The sequence below is a fragment of the Apus apus genome, chromosome 26, assembly GCF_020740795.1.
Source record: "Apus apus isolate bApuApu2 chromosome 26, bApuApu2.pri.cur, whole genome shotgun sequence".
In the NCBI taxonomy this organism is placed as follows: domain Eukaryota; kingdom Metazoa; phylum Chordata; class Aves; order Apodiformes; family Apodidae; genus Apus; species Apus apus.
Window position 1 is genome coordinate 1,777,511 of NC_067307.1, and position 17,965 is coordinate 1,795,475.

At 59.0% G+C, this 17,965-nt stretch overlaps 2 protein-coding genes across 6 annotated transcripts in view; both read left to right on the plus strand.

Moving 5' to 3' along the window:
• Window positions 1–1,922: 1,922 nt before the first annotated feature.
• On the plus strand, window positions 1,923–10,496 carry SLC39A14 (solute carrier family 39 member 14). Of its 2 annotated transcripts, none has more exons than XM_051640912.1 (8): window positions 1,923–2,373; window positions 3,195–3,381; window positions 6,428–6,597; window positions 7,600–7,722; window positions 7,809–7,994; window positions 8,577–8,784; window positions 9,202–9,386; window positions 10,280–10,496. In XM_051640912.1, the coding sequence occupies exons 1-8, from the start codon at window positions 2,110–2,112 to the stop codon at window positions 10,424–10,426; spliced, it is 1,470 nt and encodes a 489-aa protein (XP_051496872.1). In that variant the 5' UTR covers window positions 1,923–2,109; the 3' UTR covers window positions 10,427–10,496. The 2 variants fall into 2 exon arrangements, with proteins under 2 accessions (XP_051496872.1, XP_051496871.1); XM_051640911.1 differs by lacking the exon at window positions 6,428–6,597 and adding an exon at window positions 4,090–4,259 and having other exon boundaries at window positions 1,925–2,373.
• A 4,964-nt stretch (window positions 10,497–15,460) lies between these two features.
• Window positions 15,461–17,965, plus strand: part of PPP3CC (protein phosphatase 3 catalytic subunit gamma) — a 41,961-nt gene continuing 39,456 nt past the window's right edge. For 2 of the 4 annotated variants that reach the window (XM_051640904.1, XM_051640907.1), the window contains exon 1: window positions 15,462–15,784. In XM_051640904.1, coding sequence (XP_051496864.1) covers window positions 15,733–15,784 — 52 coding nt within the window. In that variant the 5' untranslated portion in view covers window positions 15,462–15,732. Of the gene's footprint in view, window positions 15,785–17,965 lie in introns of all 4 variants that reach the window. The other 2 variants (XM_051640906.1, XM_051640905.1) reach the window with 2 other exon arrangements.

The following is a 17,965-nucleotide window of genomic DNA, read 5'->3' on the forward strand; positions in this document are numbered from 1 at the left end:
GAAAGGGTGGGTTTGGGTCAGGGGGGAGGCAGAGGTGCCCCCCAGGTACCCCCCCCCACTGAGCGGGGTGGTACCTCACCCAGAGCAGTTTGTTTCCCCCGTGTTGGGAGGAGAGGGGTTAAGCTCAAGCATCCGAGCTAAGCCCTGGCAGGAGGAGGCTAAAACCTCCCAAGAGAGCTGGCAAAAAGTGGTGGTAAGCTCGTAAAACCTGTGGGAATGTGGGGGTCCTGGAGGAGAGATGGGGTCCTGGAGGAGGGATGGGGTCCTGCCAGGTCTGGCCTCACCACCCCCGGCCTCAAAACCAGCTCAAGGTTATTTTCAGAACAATTGTTTGGCCGGACGTCAAAAATGTCTGGGGCTTGTTTTTGGAAGCTGGACCAAAATCTGGAAGCTGTCAGCTCGTGGCGAGGTGCTGGGGTGGGAGGCAGGTCCTGTGCCAGGGCAGAGCTGGGCTGGATGGGCCCTGGGGTTGCAGGAACCATCCCAGGGGTGCAGGGATCATCCTGGAGGTGCAAGAACCATCCCAGGGGTGCAGGAACCATCCCAGGGGTGCAGGGATCATCCCAGGGGTGCAGGAGCCATCCCAGGAGTGCAGGGATCATCCTGGAGGTGCAAGAAGCATCCCAGGGGTGGCAGGAACCATCCCAGGGGTGCAGGAACCATCCCAGGGGTGCAGGAACCATCCTGGGGTTGCAGGGACCATCCCAGGGGTGCAGGAACCATCCTGGGGTTGCAGGGACCATCCCAGGGGTGGCAGGAACCATCCCAGGGGCTGCAGGAACCATCCCAAGGGTGCAGGGATCATCCCAGGGGCTGCAGGGACCATCCCAGGGGTGCAGGAACCATCCCAGGGGTGGCAGGAACCATCCCAGGGGTGGCAGGGACCATCCTGGGGCTGCAGGAGCCATCCCAGGGGTGGCAGGAACCATCCCAGGGGTGCAGGGACCATCCCAGGGGTTGCAGGGACCATCCCAGGGGTGGCAGGGACCATCCTGGGGCTGCAGGAGCCATCCCAGGGGTGGCAGGAACCATCCTGGGGCTGCAGGAGCCATCCCAGGGGTGGCAGGAACCATCCCAGGGGTGCAGGGATCATCCCAGGGGTGGCAGGAACCATCCCAGGGGTGGCAGGAACCATCCCAGGGGTGGCAGGGACCATCCTGGGGCTGCAAACCACTTCCCCCTGGGAAGGGGAAACCCCGAGGCAGGGTTTGCTGGAGCTGGGCTGGGAGTGGGATTCCTGCTGGGCACACGGGTGGGGAATGATCTTCTGCTCGTCCTCCTGAACCCACATCTGCAGCCCACCTTTTAGTGAGGCTTTTCCAGGAAGATCCCAGGCCCTGTTCCAGCCTCTGGGATGGACGTGTGGGTCGTGCCTGACTTCCCACCCTCTTTCCAAACCCATTCCTTGGCACCCAAACTGTTGGGTGAACCCCGGCTCCCCGGGACTCTCTCCCACCCCACTTTTATTGACTGTATGAAAGGAGCCGAGAGGGCAAGGATTGATCCTGGGTAAACACCATAAAAAGCATCTACAGTTGTGGCTGGGAGGGACCCGGTTAGTTGTAATTATCATAGTTAAATTATAACCTCAGGAGAAGGCCACCTCTGGCCCCTGGGCTGCTGTGTCCTCCAAACCCTGGCGTGGGGGGGCAGAGGTCCCTGAGGGGAGTGTGTCCCAGCCCTGCTGGCACCAGGGAGACCTGAGGTGGCAAGGGGCTGGATCTGGCAGCTCTTGCCTGCTGTCCAACCCTTGGCTGCTCTTCCCCAGGGATCCCAGAAGCTGGAAAGCCCTCCCAGGGGAGCTGTGTCCCAGCAGCACCCTCCCCCCCCCACCCCAGCTCCTCTGCACATCACTGTGGTGAGCAGGGGGCTTGGGAAAGGGAGGACAGGAGGGATTGGGGTCTTGATATCCTTGGGAAAAGACATGGAGTCCCACCATGGGATCTGGGTGGGCTCAGCACTGGGGGGTGTGTTCCCCCCTCCACACACACACACAGAGCCTGGAGCTCCCAGGGGCAGGAATTTGGCGTCTCCCGACGGATCCGGTGGGGCGGGAGGTTGGAGATGTGAAAGCCAACAGCAGCACGTGGCTTCTCTTCCAGAGACACCATGATTCCCAGCACAGGCTCCCGGGGCTGCTCCCTGCTCCTCCTGCTCTGTCTCCTGCCCTGCCCGTGGGTCTGGGCAGGCAGGGATGCCGCGGTGGGACCGGCGCTCTCCGCGGGCTCCTTCCTGCAGGATCTGCTCCAGAGGTATGGAGAGAGCCAGACCCTCAGCCTGAAGCAGCTGAAGGCCCTGCTGAACCGTCTGGATGTGGGAGTGGGACACTCCAACCTCTCCCAGCCTCCACAGCAGCGGGTGAACCTCTCCCGGGTAAGGATGGGGCTCTGCCCACACCCAGACCCTCTCTGCCCACCCAAACCCTCTCTGCAGTCCCCCAGAGTCTCTCTGCCCACCCAAAGTCTCTCTTCCTACCCCCAGACCCTCTCTGCCCACCTAAACCATCTCTGCCCACCCCCAAACTCTCTCTGCCCACCCCAACTCTCTCTGCCCACCCCCAAACTCTCTCTGCAGACCCCCAGACCCTCTCTGCACACCCAGACCTTCTCTGAAGTCCCCCAGACCCTCTCTGCCCAACCCCAAACCCTCTCTGCCCACCCAAACCCTCTCTGCAGTCCCCCGAAGTCTCTCTGCCCACCCAAAGTCTCTCTGCAGACCTCCAGACCCTCTGCCCATCCCCAAACCCTCTCTGCCCATCCCCAAACCCTCTCTGCAGTCCCCCAGACCCTCTCTGCAGTCCCCCAGAGTCTCTCTGCCCACCCAAAGTCTCTCTTCCTACCCCCAGACCCTCTCTGCCCACCTAAACCATCTCTGCAGACCCCCAAGCCCCCTCTGCAGACCCCCAAGCCCCCTCTGCAGAACCCCAAACCCTCTCTGCCCACCCCCAAACCCTCTCTGCCCACCCCCAAACCCTCTCTGCCTACCCCCAAACTCTCTCTGCACATCCCCAAACTCTCTCTGCACACCCCCAAACTCTCTCTGCAGACCCCCAGACCCTCTCTGCACACCCAGACCTTCTCTGAAGTCCCCCAGACCCTCTCTGCAGACCCCCAGACCCTCTGCCCACCCCCAAGCCCTCTCTGCAGCTCCCCCCCAGAGGATCAAGGCACACCCCTGTCTCTTCCTTCCCCCAGTGCTTCAGCTCCTCCGAGCTTTTTGCCATCCACAACCTGAGCGAGGGCTCTGCCGTGGGGCACAGGGAGTTCCAGGAGTTCTGCCCCACCATCCTGCAGCAGCTGGAATCCCGGGCGTGTGCCTCCGAGAACCTGGAAAACGAGGAAAATGAGCAGACAGAAGAGACCAGACCCAGCTCAGCTGAAGGTAAGTGGGGAACTGGGGGGGGCCATGAGCATTGCCCAGCCCTGGGCACGGAGCTGGGGGTGTGTGAGGCACCCCAGGAGCTGTGGGAGAGGTTGATTCCTGTTCCCAGCTGCAAGGCACGGGCAGAGTTTGGCAGAGAGGAGGCAACTTGGGGTTTTCCTCGGTGTGGTTGGTGCCCTGGGCTCCCAGCGTGGTTTGGGGAGCTGTGCCTGCAGCCCAGCTCTCTGGGATCACTGGATGATGGGTGGAATTGGGTGACGTGGCCCTTTTAGGGACCTGCTGGCCTCCAGTCAGCAGCAGATGCTAAAGGAGCTTCCCTGCATCCCCCTCCTGTTGATGCCCAAGGTTTTGGCTCAGCTGCCCTGAGCACAGCACTGCCTGTCCCCACACTTTCAGGCCAGGGCTGCCTTGGGAAAACCTCTTCCAAGTAACCCCGTGGCTTCACGTCCACCTGCCCTGCCATGAAAAACCCAGTTTGTGCCACACTGGAAGCACCTGGAGCAACGGGAGAGACCCTCCAGTGCAACGAGGCCTTTTTTTTATTCCCCCCTCCAACCGTTTTTTTTTCCCCCTCCACCAGTTTTTCTCCCACCCAGGATTTGGGGGGGAAATCTCCCTCCCCTCCCCACCCCCCTCCCCCAGGAGAGCCTCGGTAATGTCTGCCCCCACCCCCCCCAACCCCCCACCCCGTTTCTTCTCGTTCCACAGTGTGGGGCTTTGGTTTTCTCAGTGTGTCCATGATTAACGTGGCTTCCCTGCTCGGAGTCTTCATCGTCCCGTGTGCCGAGAAGACCTTTTTCAGCCGGGTCCTCACGTTTTTCATCGCCCTCTCCATCGGCACGTTGCTCTCTAACGCGCTCTTCCAGCTCATCCCAGAGGTGCAGTAGCCAAGTCCTTGCCTCTCTCCCGTCCCCCAAGGGCAGCTCTCTCCCAGGCACCTTCTCTGCCAACCTGCCAAATCCAACCGGTCCTTCCGTCGCCTGAAGCTTGAGGGGCTTGTCTCAAAGTTGGGGGCAGAGGTGGGGGGCTCCGCGGGGGTTTTCTTGCCCCTCTGAGCACCAGGAAATACTCGGGAGTGTGGGGGTCGTGGGGGGAGGCTGAGTGTGGCCTCCAGTCACAGCATGCCCAGAATCCCAAGGGTTGGAAGGGACCTGGAAAGATCACCCAGCCCAACCCCCCCTGCCAGAGCAGGGGCACCCAGAGCACGTCCCACAGGATCCAGGAGGGTTGGAATGTCTCCAGGGAAGGAGGCTCCACAGGCTCTCTGGGCAGCCTGGCCCAGGGCTCTGGCACCCTCACAGGGAAGAAGTTCTTCCTGATATTCACGTGGAACCTCCTGGGCTCCAGTTTGCACCCACTGCCCCTTGTCCTGTCACTGGGCATCACTGAACAGAGCCTGGCTCTGTCCTCCTGACACTGCCCTGAACGTGTTTGTGGACACGGATGAGGTCGCCCCTCAGTCTCCTCTTCTCCAAGCTCAAGAGACCCAGCTCCCTCAGCCTTTCCTCATCAGGGAGATGTTCCACTCCCACTCCTGCTGTCCCCTCCAGTCATGGAATCATGGAATTGTTTGGTTTGGAAGGGACCTTGAAGAACATCAGGTTCCAACCTCCCTGCTATGAGCAGGGACACCTCCCACCAGACCAGGTTGCACAAAACCTCATCCAACCAGCCCTGCCGTGTCCTTCGTAGAATCATCATCATCACAGACTGGTTTGGGTTGGAAGGGACCTTCAAGATAATTCAGATCCAACCCCCTGCATGGGCAGGGACACCTCCCACCAGCCCAGGCTGCTCCAAGCCCCATCCAACCTGCCCTTGGAAGCGTGCAAGGCTGCTGGGCAGCTCCGAGCTCCAGGAAGGTGCTGGGAGAAGCTGTTTTGCTCTCAGGATGCCTCTCAAGAGAATTTCCCCCCTCGGAGGGTTGTGCTCAGCTCTGCTTTGGGCTTGGAGGCTTCTCACTCTTGACGTGAGCCAGAGGGAAAGACCCACAAGCTGGAGATAAAATCAGGATGTAAAAGGAGAGAACAGCCCAGAGAAGCACCAGCCTCCTCCCCAGCCAGCCAGCTTTTACAAATATTTTAATTGCCTGGTTTTTTTTCTTCCCCCCCCCCCCCCCCCCCCTCACCTCTGGTTTACAAGACTGATGTTCCCAGAAGGATTTAAGCTTACGTGAGGTTTTCCTGGTGCTCTGATGGGACTGACAGATAGATGGCAAATTAATTGTGTTGTAATTGCACAGTTCCGGAGTTGAACAAACACACCCACGTGCTCTCAGATTGGACACCTTGGAAACACACACCTGCCTCCTTGGCCCCCCATGGGGCCCTTCTCCTCCTCCTGGGGAGGAGACAAGCTGGATCCAAGCACATCTCCTTAATTCCCTGTCAGCACAGCTCCCTGTGCTGGGCTTTACCCCCAGCAAATTTGTGGTGGGATGTTATTTCCAGGTTCCTTTTCAACTCCAGAACTGTGCCTGGTTGTGTTTTTCATCTGCTGAACGTACAAACCTTGTTTCCTGATCTGCCAGGAACTGAAATGCCTCGTGTACCCACCACCCTCGCCCTCAGTTGGAGCTTTCCCAGTGGGATTCACAGGGATCAAACTCATCCCTCTAGGGCTGCAGGGCGAGGATGGAGCGTACGAGGTGCTCGGGGGGACCTGGCTGCTCTGTGGCACTGGGATGACCACCCAATGTCCTTCCCATGTTGGGGCAGAGCTGAGGGTGCTGGCTCCAACACAGCCAAGCTGCCAAAACTCAGCTCCAAGCGTTCCAAGGGAGGCATCCTCTCCTTGGCTGTTTGGTGGGAGCTCCACAGTGGGGTTTCCCTCCAGCCCTTCCCAAATTTGCTGTCTCCAGAGCCACTCAGCACCAGGTTTTTTGCCCCTCCCTCCTCTTGATGAACAAACAATCACTAATGAATGTCCTCTTCTCTCCCTCCCTCCTTTCTCTCTTTCCTTTCGGCGTGGATACCTGCCCTCCCCGTTCCCCCCCTCCCCTCCTGGTTGATCCCCTCTCCCCCCTGGGGTGGGTTTGGCACACCAGTCTGGGGTTACGGTTTCCTCTGCGTGACCGTCATCTCCCTCTGCTCGCTGGTGGGAGCCAGCGTGGTGCCCTTCATGAAGAAGACCTTTTACAAGAGGCTGCTCCTCTACTTCATAGCTCTGGCGATTGGAACTCTCTACTCCAACGCCCTCTTCCAGCTCATTCCCGAGGTAGGGTGAGGACCACTGGGTCTGTCCTTCTCTCTCTCTCTCTCTCTCCTCTCTCGGGGGCTGTTTCACAGGATGGTCAGAGCTGGAAGGGACCCTCTAGGCATCATCCAGTCCAACTTCCCCACCCCCCCAAAGAGGGATCCCCTAGAGCAGATCCCACAGGAACACATCCAGGTGGGTCTGGAATGTCTCTCCAGAGAAGGGGACTCCACAGCCCCCCTGGGCAGCCTGTCCCAGGGCTCTGTCACCTTCAGAGACCAGAAGTTTCTCCCCATCTTGCAGTGGCACTTCCCATGTTCCAGCCTGTGCCCGTTGCCCCTCGTCCTGTCCCTGGGCAGCACTGAGCAGAGTCTGGCTCCATCCTCCTGCACACACCCTGAGATACTTCCAGGCATTGATAAGTTCTCCCCTCAGCCTTCTCCTCTCCAGGCTGAACAGTCCCAGCTCTCCCAGCCTTTCCTCATCATGGAGATGCTCCCCAACCATCCTTGTTGCCCTCCCCTGGACTCTCTCCAGCAGTTCCTTGTCCCTCTTGGACTGGGGAGCCCAGACCTGGAGCCAGTATTCCCAGTTTCTCTGGGCTGGCTGGAGAAGGGGAGCCCAGAGGGAGGTAGGGAGGCTGGAAGCCCCTTGGGACCATGGCTGGAGCTGGTGTTTCACCCCTCTTTGGAAGGGAATCACTCCAGGGATATCACACTCTGCTTCAAGCAGAGAAAAGCTGGTTTGTTGCTCCTCTAGCCCAGCAGGCAGGTTGTAATTTTGCAGAGCCTTTCTCAGCCTGCTTGTCACATCCCTGCAGGGTGGTGGAGCCAAGACCTTGGGGCACAGCCAGCTTGGCTGGGGGAGAGAGGGAGATTAAAAGGACTTTTTCTGAGCTTGCTCCCAAAGCTGCCACTGTTTGGAGAGGTCAGGAAGAGGCAGCACTGCCCCGGAGCTGCCAGGGTGAAGGACTTTTCCAGGGACTGCTCCTCACTCCTGTCACTTGTCCCTGTTTGCCTGCAGGCCTTTGGGTTCAACCCTCAAGAGGATTATTACGTTTCCAAGTCGGCCGTGGTGTTCGGGGGTTTCTACCTCTTCTTCTTCACAGAGAAGGTCTTGAAGATGCTCCTGAAGCAGAAGGACCAGGTGAGGCTGAGCAGGGGCTGCTGGGGTGGGGAAGGGTAGAGATGGCAGGGGTGGCTGACACCTGTGGGTCCCCCCTATCCCCACAGCACCACCATGGGCACAGCCACTATGGCCCTGAGGCTCTGCCATCCAAGAAGGACCAGGAGGAGGGGGTCACGGAGAAGCTGCAGAACGGGGACCTGGACCACATGATCCCCCACATCACCAACGAGCTGGAGTGCAAGACCCCCTCTGGGGTTGAGAAGGTTGTGGTGGGCTCCCTCTCTGTCCAGGTTAGTGCCTCCTTCCGTGGTGGGTGTGTGGAACAATCATAGAATTGTGTCTCGGGTTGGAAAGGGCCAATAAAGGTCATCTGGTCCAGCTCCTCTACAGTAAGCTGGGACATCTCCAGCTAGACCAGGTTACTCAAGCCTGACCCTGAATGTCTCCAGGGATGGGGTCTCCACCACCTCCCACCTCCCACGTATTCAAGAATGTCCAAGCTAAATCTACCCTTTCCTAGCTTAAAACCATCACCCCTTGTCCTATTGTTACATGCTCTTGTGAGAAGCTCTTCCCCAGTCTTATTGCAGGCCCCTTTCCAGTGCTGGAAGGTCACTACAAGGTCCCCCCAGAGTCTTCTCTTCTTCAGGCTGAACATCCCCAACTCCCTCAGCCTGTGGGAGTTCCACCTTCTCAATGAACAAGACTTTTGAAGCCCTCCTTGACAAAAATCCCCCATGGGTGGTGGAAAGACAGACTTCTTGGGTCATGACTTGGGTGGATTTCATGTGTGGAGGGGTGGGTTCCCCTGGGTGCTGGAAAGACTGGTGACCCCCCCCAGCCAGGCTGGATGCTGACCTCTTTTGTGGCAGGACCTGCAGGCCTCCCAGAGTGCCTGTTACTGGCTGAAGGAGGTGAGGTACTCTGACATTGGCACCCTGGCCTGGATGATCACCCTGAGTGATGGGCTCCACAACTTCATCGACGGGTTGGCCATCGGGGCCTCCTTCACTGTCTCTGTCTTCCAAGGGATCAGCACCTCTGTGGCCATCCTCTGTGAGGAGTTCCCACATGAGCTGGGTAAGTGAGTCCTTGGGGAAAGCTGCCCCTCTTTAAGGCTAATCCTGCCAGGTTCCTGCTCCTGCTTCTTCAGGCACGCGTGGGGTGGAATAAGCCAGAGTAAGGATGGAGGGGGAAGGCAGGGCTGTAAACTCCACTGAGTAATTGCTGCTCTAAAAATAACGAGGTAATATGATGTCTGAGATTTAAATTTAGATGGAGACATCTGAAGAAAAAAAAAAAAAACAAAAACCAAAGCAGCAGCTCGTTGGGTTTGGGAGGGGGGAAGGCAGGCAGAGGTTTGGGTTGGAATGTCCCAGTTGATGCTGCGGTCGGCGCCGGGCGCCAGCGGGGACGGGGAGCCCACGCTTGACCTCTCCTTGCCCAAGCTCTCCCCGTGCCTGCTGGCCTCCCTCCTCATCCTCTCTTCTCCCACAGGGGACTTTGTCATCCTGCTGAATGCTGGGATGACCATCCGCCAGGCTCTCTTCTTCAACTTCATCTCTGCCTGCTGCTGCTACGTGGGCTTGGCCTTCGGCATCGTGGCCGGCAGCCACTTCTCTGCCAACTGGATCTTCGCTCTGGCTGGAGGGATGTTCCTCTACATAGCTCTGGCTGACATGGTGAGGAGCCCGAGGTGCTGCTGGGCGTGTGGTTGGGACCTTGCCAGTGGGGGTGGGTGGGTTGGTTGGTTGTTTTTCCTGGCTTGGAATTGCTCTGGCTTGCCCTCGGGATGTTTGCTCTGTCCTCCTGGCCAGCGCTGTTCGTAGTGGCCAGAGTTGGTCTCTGATTTGCTTCACCTCCTGGAGAGCTGGCTGGGAGCCCTAGGACAGGGGGTGAATATGTGCCCTGGCAGCCAAAGGGCCAGTGCCATCCTGGGTGCATAGAGAAGAGTGTGGCCAGCAGGTCAGGGAGGTTCTCCTGAGGCCTCATCTGGAGCTCTGTGAGCAGTTCTGGGCTCCCCAGTTCCTGAAGGACAAGGAGCTACTGGAGAGGCCAGCACAGGGCACTGAGATGCTGAGGGGATGGAGCATCTGCCTGGGAGGAAAGGCTGGGAGAGCTGGGGCTGCTCAGCTGCAGAAGAGGAGCCTGAGGGGGGATCTCCTCAGTGCTGATCAGTATCTCCAGGGGGTGGCAGGAGGGGGGACCAGACTCTGCTCAGGGGTGTCCAGGGCCAGGACAAGGGGCCATGGGCACAAACTGGAGCACAGGAGCTTTGACCTGAAGAGGAGAAAATCCTTCTTGACTCTGAGGGTGACAGAGCCCTGGGACAGGCTGCCCAGGGAGGCTGTGGAGTCTCCATCCCTGGAGACATTCCAGCCCCTCCTGGCTGTGTTCCTGTGGGATCTACTCTAGGTGACCCTGCTCTAGCAGGGAGGTTGGACTGGATGATCTCCAGAGGTCCTTCCCACCCCCACCACCCTGTGACTCCTGGGATGGTGGGAAGCAGCAGGGAAGGAGGGAGCTGCTCCTGCTGCTGCTCCCTGCCATGACTCTCCTCTCCTCTCCCCTGCAGTTCCCCGAGATGAACGAGGTGAGCCGGGAGGACGAGCAGACGGGCAGTGCCCTCATCACCTTCGCCATCCAGAACGCGGGGCTGCTGACGGGCTTCACCATCATGGTGCTGCTCACCATGTACTCTGGGCAGATCCAGATCGGGTAGGACCAGCCCGACTCACACCTCTCTCTTCCAGATTTTCCTTTGTTTGTTTTTTTTTGTGGGTTTTTTTTTTGGGGGGGGGAGGGTGGGAAGGGGTATTTCTTTGTTTTTCCTTTTCCTGCTGCGAGCATCCGACGGTACCTGTGTGGCCACCACACCTCAGAGGCTTTGGCTTTTCAAGCTGTCCCACAGACTCGATCTTGTTGTGGTTTCAAGGCTGAGGGGACATTCACCCCCTCTGCTTTAGGGACCGAACTGACCCGAGGATCTCTTCCCAGTGTCCTATCCCTCCTCTCCTCCCATCTCCTGGGAAGGATGGATTTGGGAGACAGGAGCTCCTCGAGTGTTGCTCCTCTGCTTGTGCTCGGAGGGGTGTGATGGGACACGATGCTCTCCTGACCCCTTTTTTTGGGGGGTGCAGGATGGGGTCTGGGGGGTGCAGGGCTAGCACTGGATGCCAGCTGCCTCCACCTGCTCACCTCCCTGGGAATGGATGCACGGAAGGATGGGAAGTACCATCCCAAAGGAGGGGAGCAGGGACCCACCAGGAAGGAGCTGGTGTTTCTCTCCTGCCTGGGGAGGTGGTGCCCTGCATTTGGGAACACACCGACCGAGACAGACCTTCCTCACAAGAGTTACCTGCCAGCCAGGCCTCGGAGCTGAGCTCCCCAAGCACAGAGAGCTGCTGAGGAAGAGGAGGCCCCAGCAGGGCTCATCTGAGCATCATCCTTGCTTGTCTTCAGAAACCTGTCTCTGGAACCACGTCTGGTTTTGCTCCCCTCCTGCCTTGGCAGACGCCCTGAGAAGAGCAGGGTGAAGAGGGTTCCTTTCAAAGCACATTTTTTGGGGGCTCAGCGCTGGGAGCAGAGGACACCAAACCTCACCCTGCCAGGGGTGGGACCAAGGGGCAGCAGCTGGGACAAGGCTGGCAGGATGCCCTTCCCCCCCCCCCAAGTTCCCTGCTCTGTTTTGGAGGGGGGGGGAAAAGCCCTTTTCCTTCCACGAGGGCAGAGGATCAGTCCCTACACTGTGACCAAGCTCACACCAACGCCTGGGAACAGACACCAGCTTTTAAAGCTGCTGAGAGGGGGTGGTGGGGGAGGTGGGGGGGTGAAAATGTTGGTATTTTTTTAACAAAACCCAACAAAATAGACTGTGAAACCTCTTCAGGTTGTGTGTTTCCAGCCTTAGGGAGTAGCCCAAGGGTGTTCCAGGCACTTGCAGCTCTGCTTCTGGGCTGGCTCCCCCCGCAGATTCACTAGGTGAATGGAGTTATTATCATATTGATAATGTTGCCCCCCCCCAGACCTTCCCCTGCACCCATGAAGGGTGAGGTGGTGGCCATGGAGCTGCTGGAGGCAGCTTACCCTGGTGGCTATGGGGGAAGGATGGTGCTGATGGCTTTGTGAAGAGCTTCTGGTGGCTGTGCTGGGGGTGGCTTGTCACCAAGTGTCTTCCTTCGTGTGTTTGTGTGTGTGTGTGGTGGGGTGACAGCTCTCTTGCCACCTCAGCTCTGTACCACCCAGTAACTCCGTTTGGTACCTCCTGTTAGTTCCTAGTTTGCCTTCACTACCAGCTGGATGATGGTGTTCCTCTTTAGGCTCCTTGAGTCTCCCTGTTGAGATGGGAGAATCCTTCGGGATTGGCTCCTCTGCTCTCGGTGGCTTTGCCGTTGTCCCCTTGGCACCCAGGAAGCTGTTTGGCTTTGTCCTGCACCCCCAAGGTTCAATATCAGCAGGTAGAGGAGCAGGGAGTCTTCTCAGGACCACCCAGAGGTGCCACAGGGGCCTTGCTGGTGGTGCCTTCAAGGAGAAGCAGGCTCAGCTCCATCCCAGGCAGTGTCTCCTGGCCATCAGAACTCACTCTTCCCTCTGCTGCCACCTCCAAAGCAGCATGGTCTCTCCTGGCTGGGGCTCCCCCAGCACCTCCTGGTCATTACACCCTTCCTTTGGGATGCTGCTGGGTTGTTTTTTTTTCAGTAGTCAGGAGGAGAGGGGTTGAAAGCTCCTCTGATTTTTGTTTTGTTTTCCTTCCACGCCGGAGAGACCTGCAGCCTTTTCCTTGACCGACTCGGTGTGGAAAAACTGAGTCCTCTGAGTGGAAGGATGCCAGCCTGCACGGTGTTCTCCAGATTCCTCCTTGAGAGAGCAGAGAGGGCACATTCTGCTCTCTCAAGGAGGAATTTGGAGAACACCGTGGGGCTGGCAGCCTTCCAGGAGGGAAGGAGGGCAGCCGTGGCACTGCCAGGGCCCAGCGCTGCTTGGCAGGAGCAGTTCAGCAGCGCAGACAGATGGAAAAGCCTCCATGTTGGGAGGAGAAAGGAAGGAAATCTCCTTGTCTGTCCCCTCGGGGATGGTGAGACACTTGAAGACTGTGCCTGGGAGATTCCCAAGAGCTGGAAACGTGGCAAGGCTTGAGGTTTGGCTTCCTCGGAGCCGGTACGGATCCCCAGTCTGGTTGTGAATCCGTTGTCTTCTCATTTCAAGTTGAAGCCTGGATCTTGGCGAGTGAAATTTGGGGTGAAACCCCTCAGAGAAACAAGACCCCCGGGCAGAGAGGGACCCTCCCTCCACTGAAGTTTGTCCCCAACTCAGGCAGGCTGGTCCCTGCCATCAGGGAAGGGAGGATGAGGAGGGAAAGACCCAAATCGAGCTGGTTATGGATTATTATTATTACTATTATTATTATTATTTTCATCCCTGTTTCCCTTCCCCTTGTCCAGTTCGAAGCTCAAGTTCCATCTCAGTATTCCAACAACTCAGGTGTTGTAAGAGGTAACGTGTTGAAACCAAGGACATTAACTTATGTCACGGGAATTGTAAAGTTATTTGTAAAAATTCCATAAATAAAATCTATTCTGCCATGACAAGAGGGGAGGGAGGGGGCGAGTGTGAAACCTCCCGGTGCCCTTGGGCTGGTTGGAAGGGGGTGTGGGTTGAAGGATTTGGGGGCTTTCGTGGTTCAGGGTTTGTTGGTGTGTTGTTTTTTTTTTTTCCCAAAGGGAAAAGCAAGGTTTGGAGCCAGGCTGGGTGATGCAATCCTGCTTTTCCAGCCCCAAATTTCCAGGGCTGTGCAGTGCAGCGTGGCCGACAGAAGGTGGCACCGAGCTTTGCTGGCGATTCGGGAATTGCCTTTTAAGAGTCCAAAAAAAAACAACAAACCCAACCAAACAACAAAAAACCCCACCCCTTTTTTATTTATTTAATAGATTTCCAAGCGTTGATGATTGGCTGAGGTTTTGGAGCAGATCTGGGGGATGTTTTATTCCTCTGCAGCCCCCACCAGGGAACCTGGGTCAGAGCAAGTGATTTGGATCCTGCCTTAGGGGAAAGGGGGAGGAATAAAACCCTATTTTGCCTTTTTTTTTTTTTTCTTTTCCTGCAGTTTTTCACCTTTTTATCTCCTGTGACCCCCGAGCTGCCAGCTCGGAGAGGCAAGAACAGTTTTGAGGAACTAAAGAGAACAAATCTTGCAGTTCTGGGGTGGGTTTTGTTTTCCAAATGCCTCTTCCAAGGGAGGGAGGTGGCTTTGCTGTCTCCTCAGTGCTGCCTGAGGGGGCTGCAAATGGGGAAAAGCTTCAGGTGGGCTCTTTTTTGGGGGGGTAAAACTGCCCTATTTTGAGGAATGCCTGTTCCCGTGGTTCCCCTCAGCAGGAAGCTCTTTTTCTGACCCAAAACTGACTCCAGGATGCGAGGTCCAGCCTCACCAGGGCTGATACAAGCCAGGCTGCTTGGTGGCCTTTTTGGCCACCTGGTCCCAGCTGGTTATTGACCCCAGGTCCTTTCCTGCTCGGCAGCTTTTCAGACACTCTTCCCCACATCTGTAACGCTGCCCGGGGTTGTTGTGACCCTGACACTGAGCCTTGTTGAACCTCGTGCAATTGGCCACAGATCCAGACTGTCCAGGTCCTTCTCCAAAGCCATCTTTACCCTCAGGCAGATGAAGAGTCTCTACAACCCCCTGGAAGGTGATTGCAGAGAGGTTGGTGCTGGTCCCTTCTCACGGGTGAGTAGGGACAGAACAAGAGGGAAGGGCTTCAAGCTGCACCAGGGCAGGGTCAGACTGGACATCAGGAAAAACTTCTTCACAGCAAGAGTGGTCAGAGACTGGGACAGGCTGCCCAGGGAGGTGGTGGAGTCACCATCCCTGGGTGTGGAGATGGTTGAGGGGAGAACTTTGTAGAGCAGGGATGATGGTTGGACTGGGCGATCCCAAGGGGCTTTTCCAGCCTGAATAGTTCCATGATTCTATGAACACTCCTGCCCAACTTGGTGTCACTTGCAAACTTAGAATCATAGGAAGGTTTGGGTGGGAAGGGACCTTAAGGATCATCCAGATCCCACCCTCTGCATGGGCAGGGACACCTCCCACCAGCCCAGGCTGCTCCAAGCCCCATCCAACCTGCCCTTCAACACTGCCAGGGATGGGGCAGCCACAGCTTCCCTGGGCAACCTGGGCCAGGCTCTCACCACCCTCACAGCCAACAATTCCCTCCTCATCTCCAACCTCCATCTCCCTCTCCCAGTTTTCATCCATCCCCCTCATCCCATCCCTCCCTGCCCTTGTCCCAAGCCCCTCCCCAGCTTTCCTGGAGCCCCTTCAGGCACTGGAAGCTGCTCTAAGGTCTCCCTGGAGCCTTCTCCTCTCCAGGCTGAACACCCCAAGTCTCCCAGCCTGTCTCCAAAGCTGCCCCAGCCCTGGGATCATCTCTGTGGCCTCCTCTGCCTTCTCTCCAACCCCTCACCCTTGTGCTGGCGACAAGCGCTGCCGGGAGGGTCTCACCAAGAGCACAGACCCCCCCCCCCCCATTGGTGTCTCCATTCCCCTCAGGCCTCCCGCCATGTTCCCCCCCCTCCCGTCTCCTAGCAACGCCCCCTTCCAAGATGGCGGCGGGAAGGGAAAGGGGGGGGAGAGGGAAGAGACGCGCATGCGCGGGGATGGGGAGACGGGCGGGGGGAGGTGTGCGCGGGCCGGGCGCGCGCATGCGCAGTGCCCGCCCTGGCGGTGTGTGAGGCCGGGGGGCGGGGGGGGGGGGGGCGGCGGGAGGAGGGCGGTTTTGGGGGAGGGGGCAGCGGGAGGAGGGGCTGCCCGAGCGCTGAGGGGCGACCCAGGGAACACCCCCCTCCCCCCTTCTCCTGGGACACCCCCCCCTTCCCCCTCCCTTCCCCTCAACCTCGGTCTTGGAGGGGTGCGGGAGGAGGACGCCAGAACATCCCCCCCCCCCCCCTTTTTTTTCCCCCTTCCCCCCCCCCCTCCCCACACACATCCCCTGCGCTTCAGACCCCGGCCCCGCTCCAGCCGAGCCCACCATGTCCGGGCGCGGCCACAACAAGCTGCCGACCACCGAGCGCATCGTCAAGGGTGAGGGGGGGCCCCTGAGGGGGGGGGGGGGATATATGTGTGTTTATGTGGGTGTCTCTGGTCTGCCCCTGGGGGGGGGGGGGGCACCCCTCGGGGCTGGTTTGGGGAGGGGGATCCCCAAGGTGAGGGAGCCTTGTGGGGTGGGGAGGGGGGATTGTCCCGGTGGGCTCTCCCCCCCCCTTCCTGAGGGAGATCTTTTAGTGGGGGGAGCCTGATTTTATCCGGGGGGGGGCACCCCCAGGTTGGGGGATTTGTGGTTTAAGGGAGGGGGGGGGGGATTGTCTGGATTGGGGGGGTGTGTGGGATGTGGCGTTGGGGCCTCCCCCGTTGTAAGAGGGAGCCCTGAGGAGGGGGGTGTCTGATTTACGGGGGGGGGGTCAGGGGGTATCCCCGGGCGGAGTGAGCTTTGGTTGTGGAGGGGGGGGGGGGATGCCTGGGGGGGGGGGGGGGGCTTGTTTTGGTGGGACACCCCTCCTGAGGGACAGCTTTGAGGGGGGGGATTTGGGCCGGGGGGGGGGGGGGGGGGCACCCCTTGTCTGGCAGAGGCCTCTGCGGAGGAGCCCGGGGGGGGGGGGGGCACCTTTGGTCTTGGGGAGAAGATCTCTGTCCTGAGGGGATCCGGGGGGTGTGGGGGGGTGTATTTTTGGTGTGGGTGGGCTCCCTTGGTATCAGATAAGCGATCCTTCCTGCCCCCCCCCCCCCCCCCACCTGCCGCCGTCCTGGTGGTGTAGGTTCTCACCTTGGTGCAATGCTGGGGCGGGGGGGGGGGGAGGAAGACCGGGGGACCCCCCCACCCCTATGGGGCTGTGGACACAGGCCCTGCCTGGCAGGTGATGGCAAAGAGGGGGGGCTAGAATTCCTGCCCTACTTTGGGAGGGGATCCCCATCCTGGGGTGGGCTTGCAGGGGAGAGGTGTCAGCTTGAGGTTTGGGGGGGGACGACAGGGGGGTAGCAGCCATTTTTTTCCTTCACACCCACAAAGTTCTCACCCCCCCCCCCCCACCAGCTTGGGGTGCCAAGACCCTGCTTTGGGTGGAAGCAGGGAGCTGGCCTTGCTTTGCATCTCCCCCCAAGGATTGGGGGGGGTGAGGGCCCACCCTTCTGCCGGCTCCCTGCCTCCCTGAAACCCCAGGTCCTGCCACCCTGAAACCCCAGGTCCTGCCTCCCCATAATCCCAGGTCCTGCCACCCCCAAACCCCATGTCCTGCCTCCCTGAAATCGCAGGTCCTGCCTCCCCATAATCACAGATCCTGCCACCCCCAAACTCCAGATCTTGCCTCCCCATAATCCCAGGTCCTGCCTCCCCCACATCCTGGGTCCTGCCACCTCCAAACCCCTGGTCCTTCCACCCCCCACATTCAAGGTCTTGCCACCCCCAGACCCCAGGTCCTGCCACCCCCAAACCTGAGGTTCCTGCCTCTCCCAGATCCCAGGTCCTGCCTCCCCCAAATCCTAGGTCCTGCCACCCCCAGACCTCAGGTCCTGCCACCCCCAAACCTGAGGTTCCTGCCTCCCCCAGACCTCAGGTCCTGCCACCCCCAAACCTGAGGTTCCTGCCTCTCCCAGATCCCACGTCCTGCCTCCCCCAAATCCTAGGTCCTGCCACCCCCAGACCTCAGGTCCTGCCACCCCCAAACCTGAGGTTCCTGCCTCCCCCAGACCTCAGGTCCTGCCACCCCCAGACCTCAGGTCCTGCCACCCCCAAACCTGAGGTTCCTGCCTCCCCCAGACCCCAGGTCTTGCCACCCCCAAACCTGAGGTTCCTGCCACCCCCAGACCCCAGGTCCAACCACCCCAGAGCCCCGCTGGCTCCTGCACTGCCCCGGGGTGGGTGCCAGCTGGCCCCTTCTCCAGGACCCGTAATAGCAGGGACTATTTTTGAAAGAGGCAGAAGACACCGAAGCGGTTAACAAGGCTAGAAATACGTTAGCTGAGAAACTCCTGGATTAGGAGGAGGCTCCAAACGATGTACATTTTGCTGCCCTAATTGATCTGGTGCCATTATCATACCCACGCACCGGGGAACATCCACCCTGCGCCTTCGCTTGGCTTCAACTTTTGCTCAGCACCCGGTGCTGTAGCCGAGAGGCACCCAGCTGTCAAAGTTACACAATCGCCTGGTTATTAAACCTCCTTGAATCATTGCAGGCTGAGAGGAGCAGTTTCCCAGGAATGGTGAGC

Bases quoted from the DNA above. Each gene is read 5' to 3' on its own strand.
- SLC39A14 (XM_051640912.1), top strand. From the start codon at position 2,110: ATGATTCCCAGCACAGGCTCCCGGGGCTGCTCCCTGCTCCTCCTGCTC. The intron at 3,382-6,427 runs GTAAGTGGGGAA...TTGGCACACCAG, and splicing joins CAGACCCAGCTCAGCTGAAG to TCTGGGGTTACGGTTTCCTC. The intron at 7,995-8,576 runs GTTAGTGCCTCC...CTTTTGTGGCAG, and splicing joins TGGGCTCCCTCTCTGTCCAG to GACCTGCAGGCCTCCCAGAG.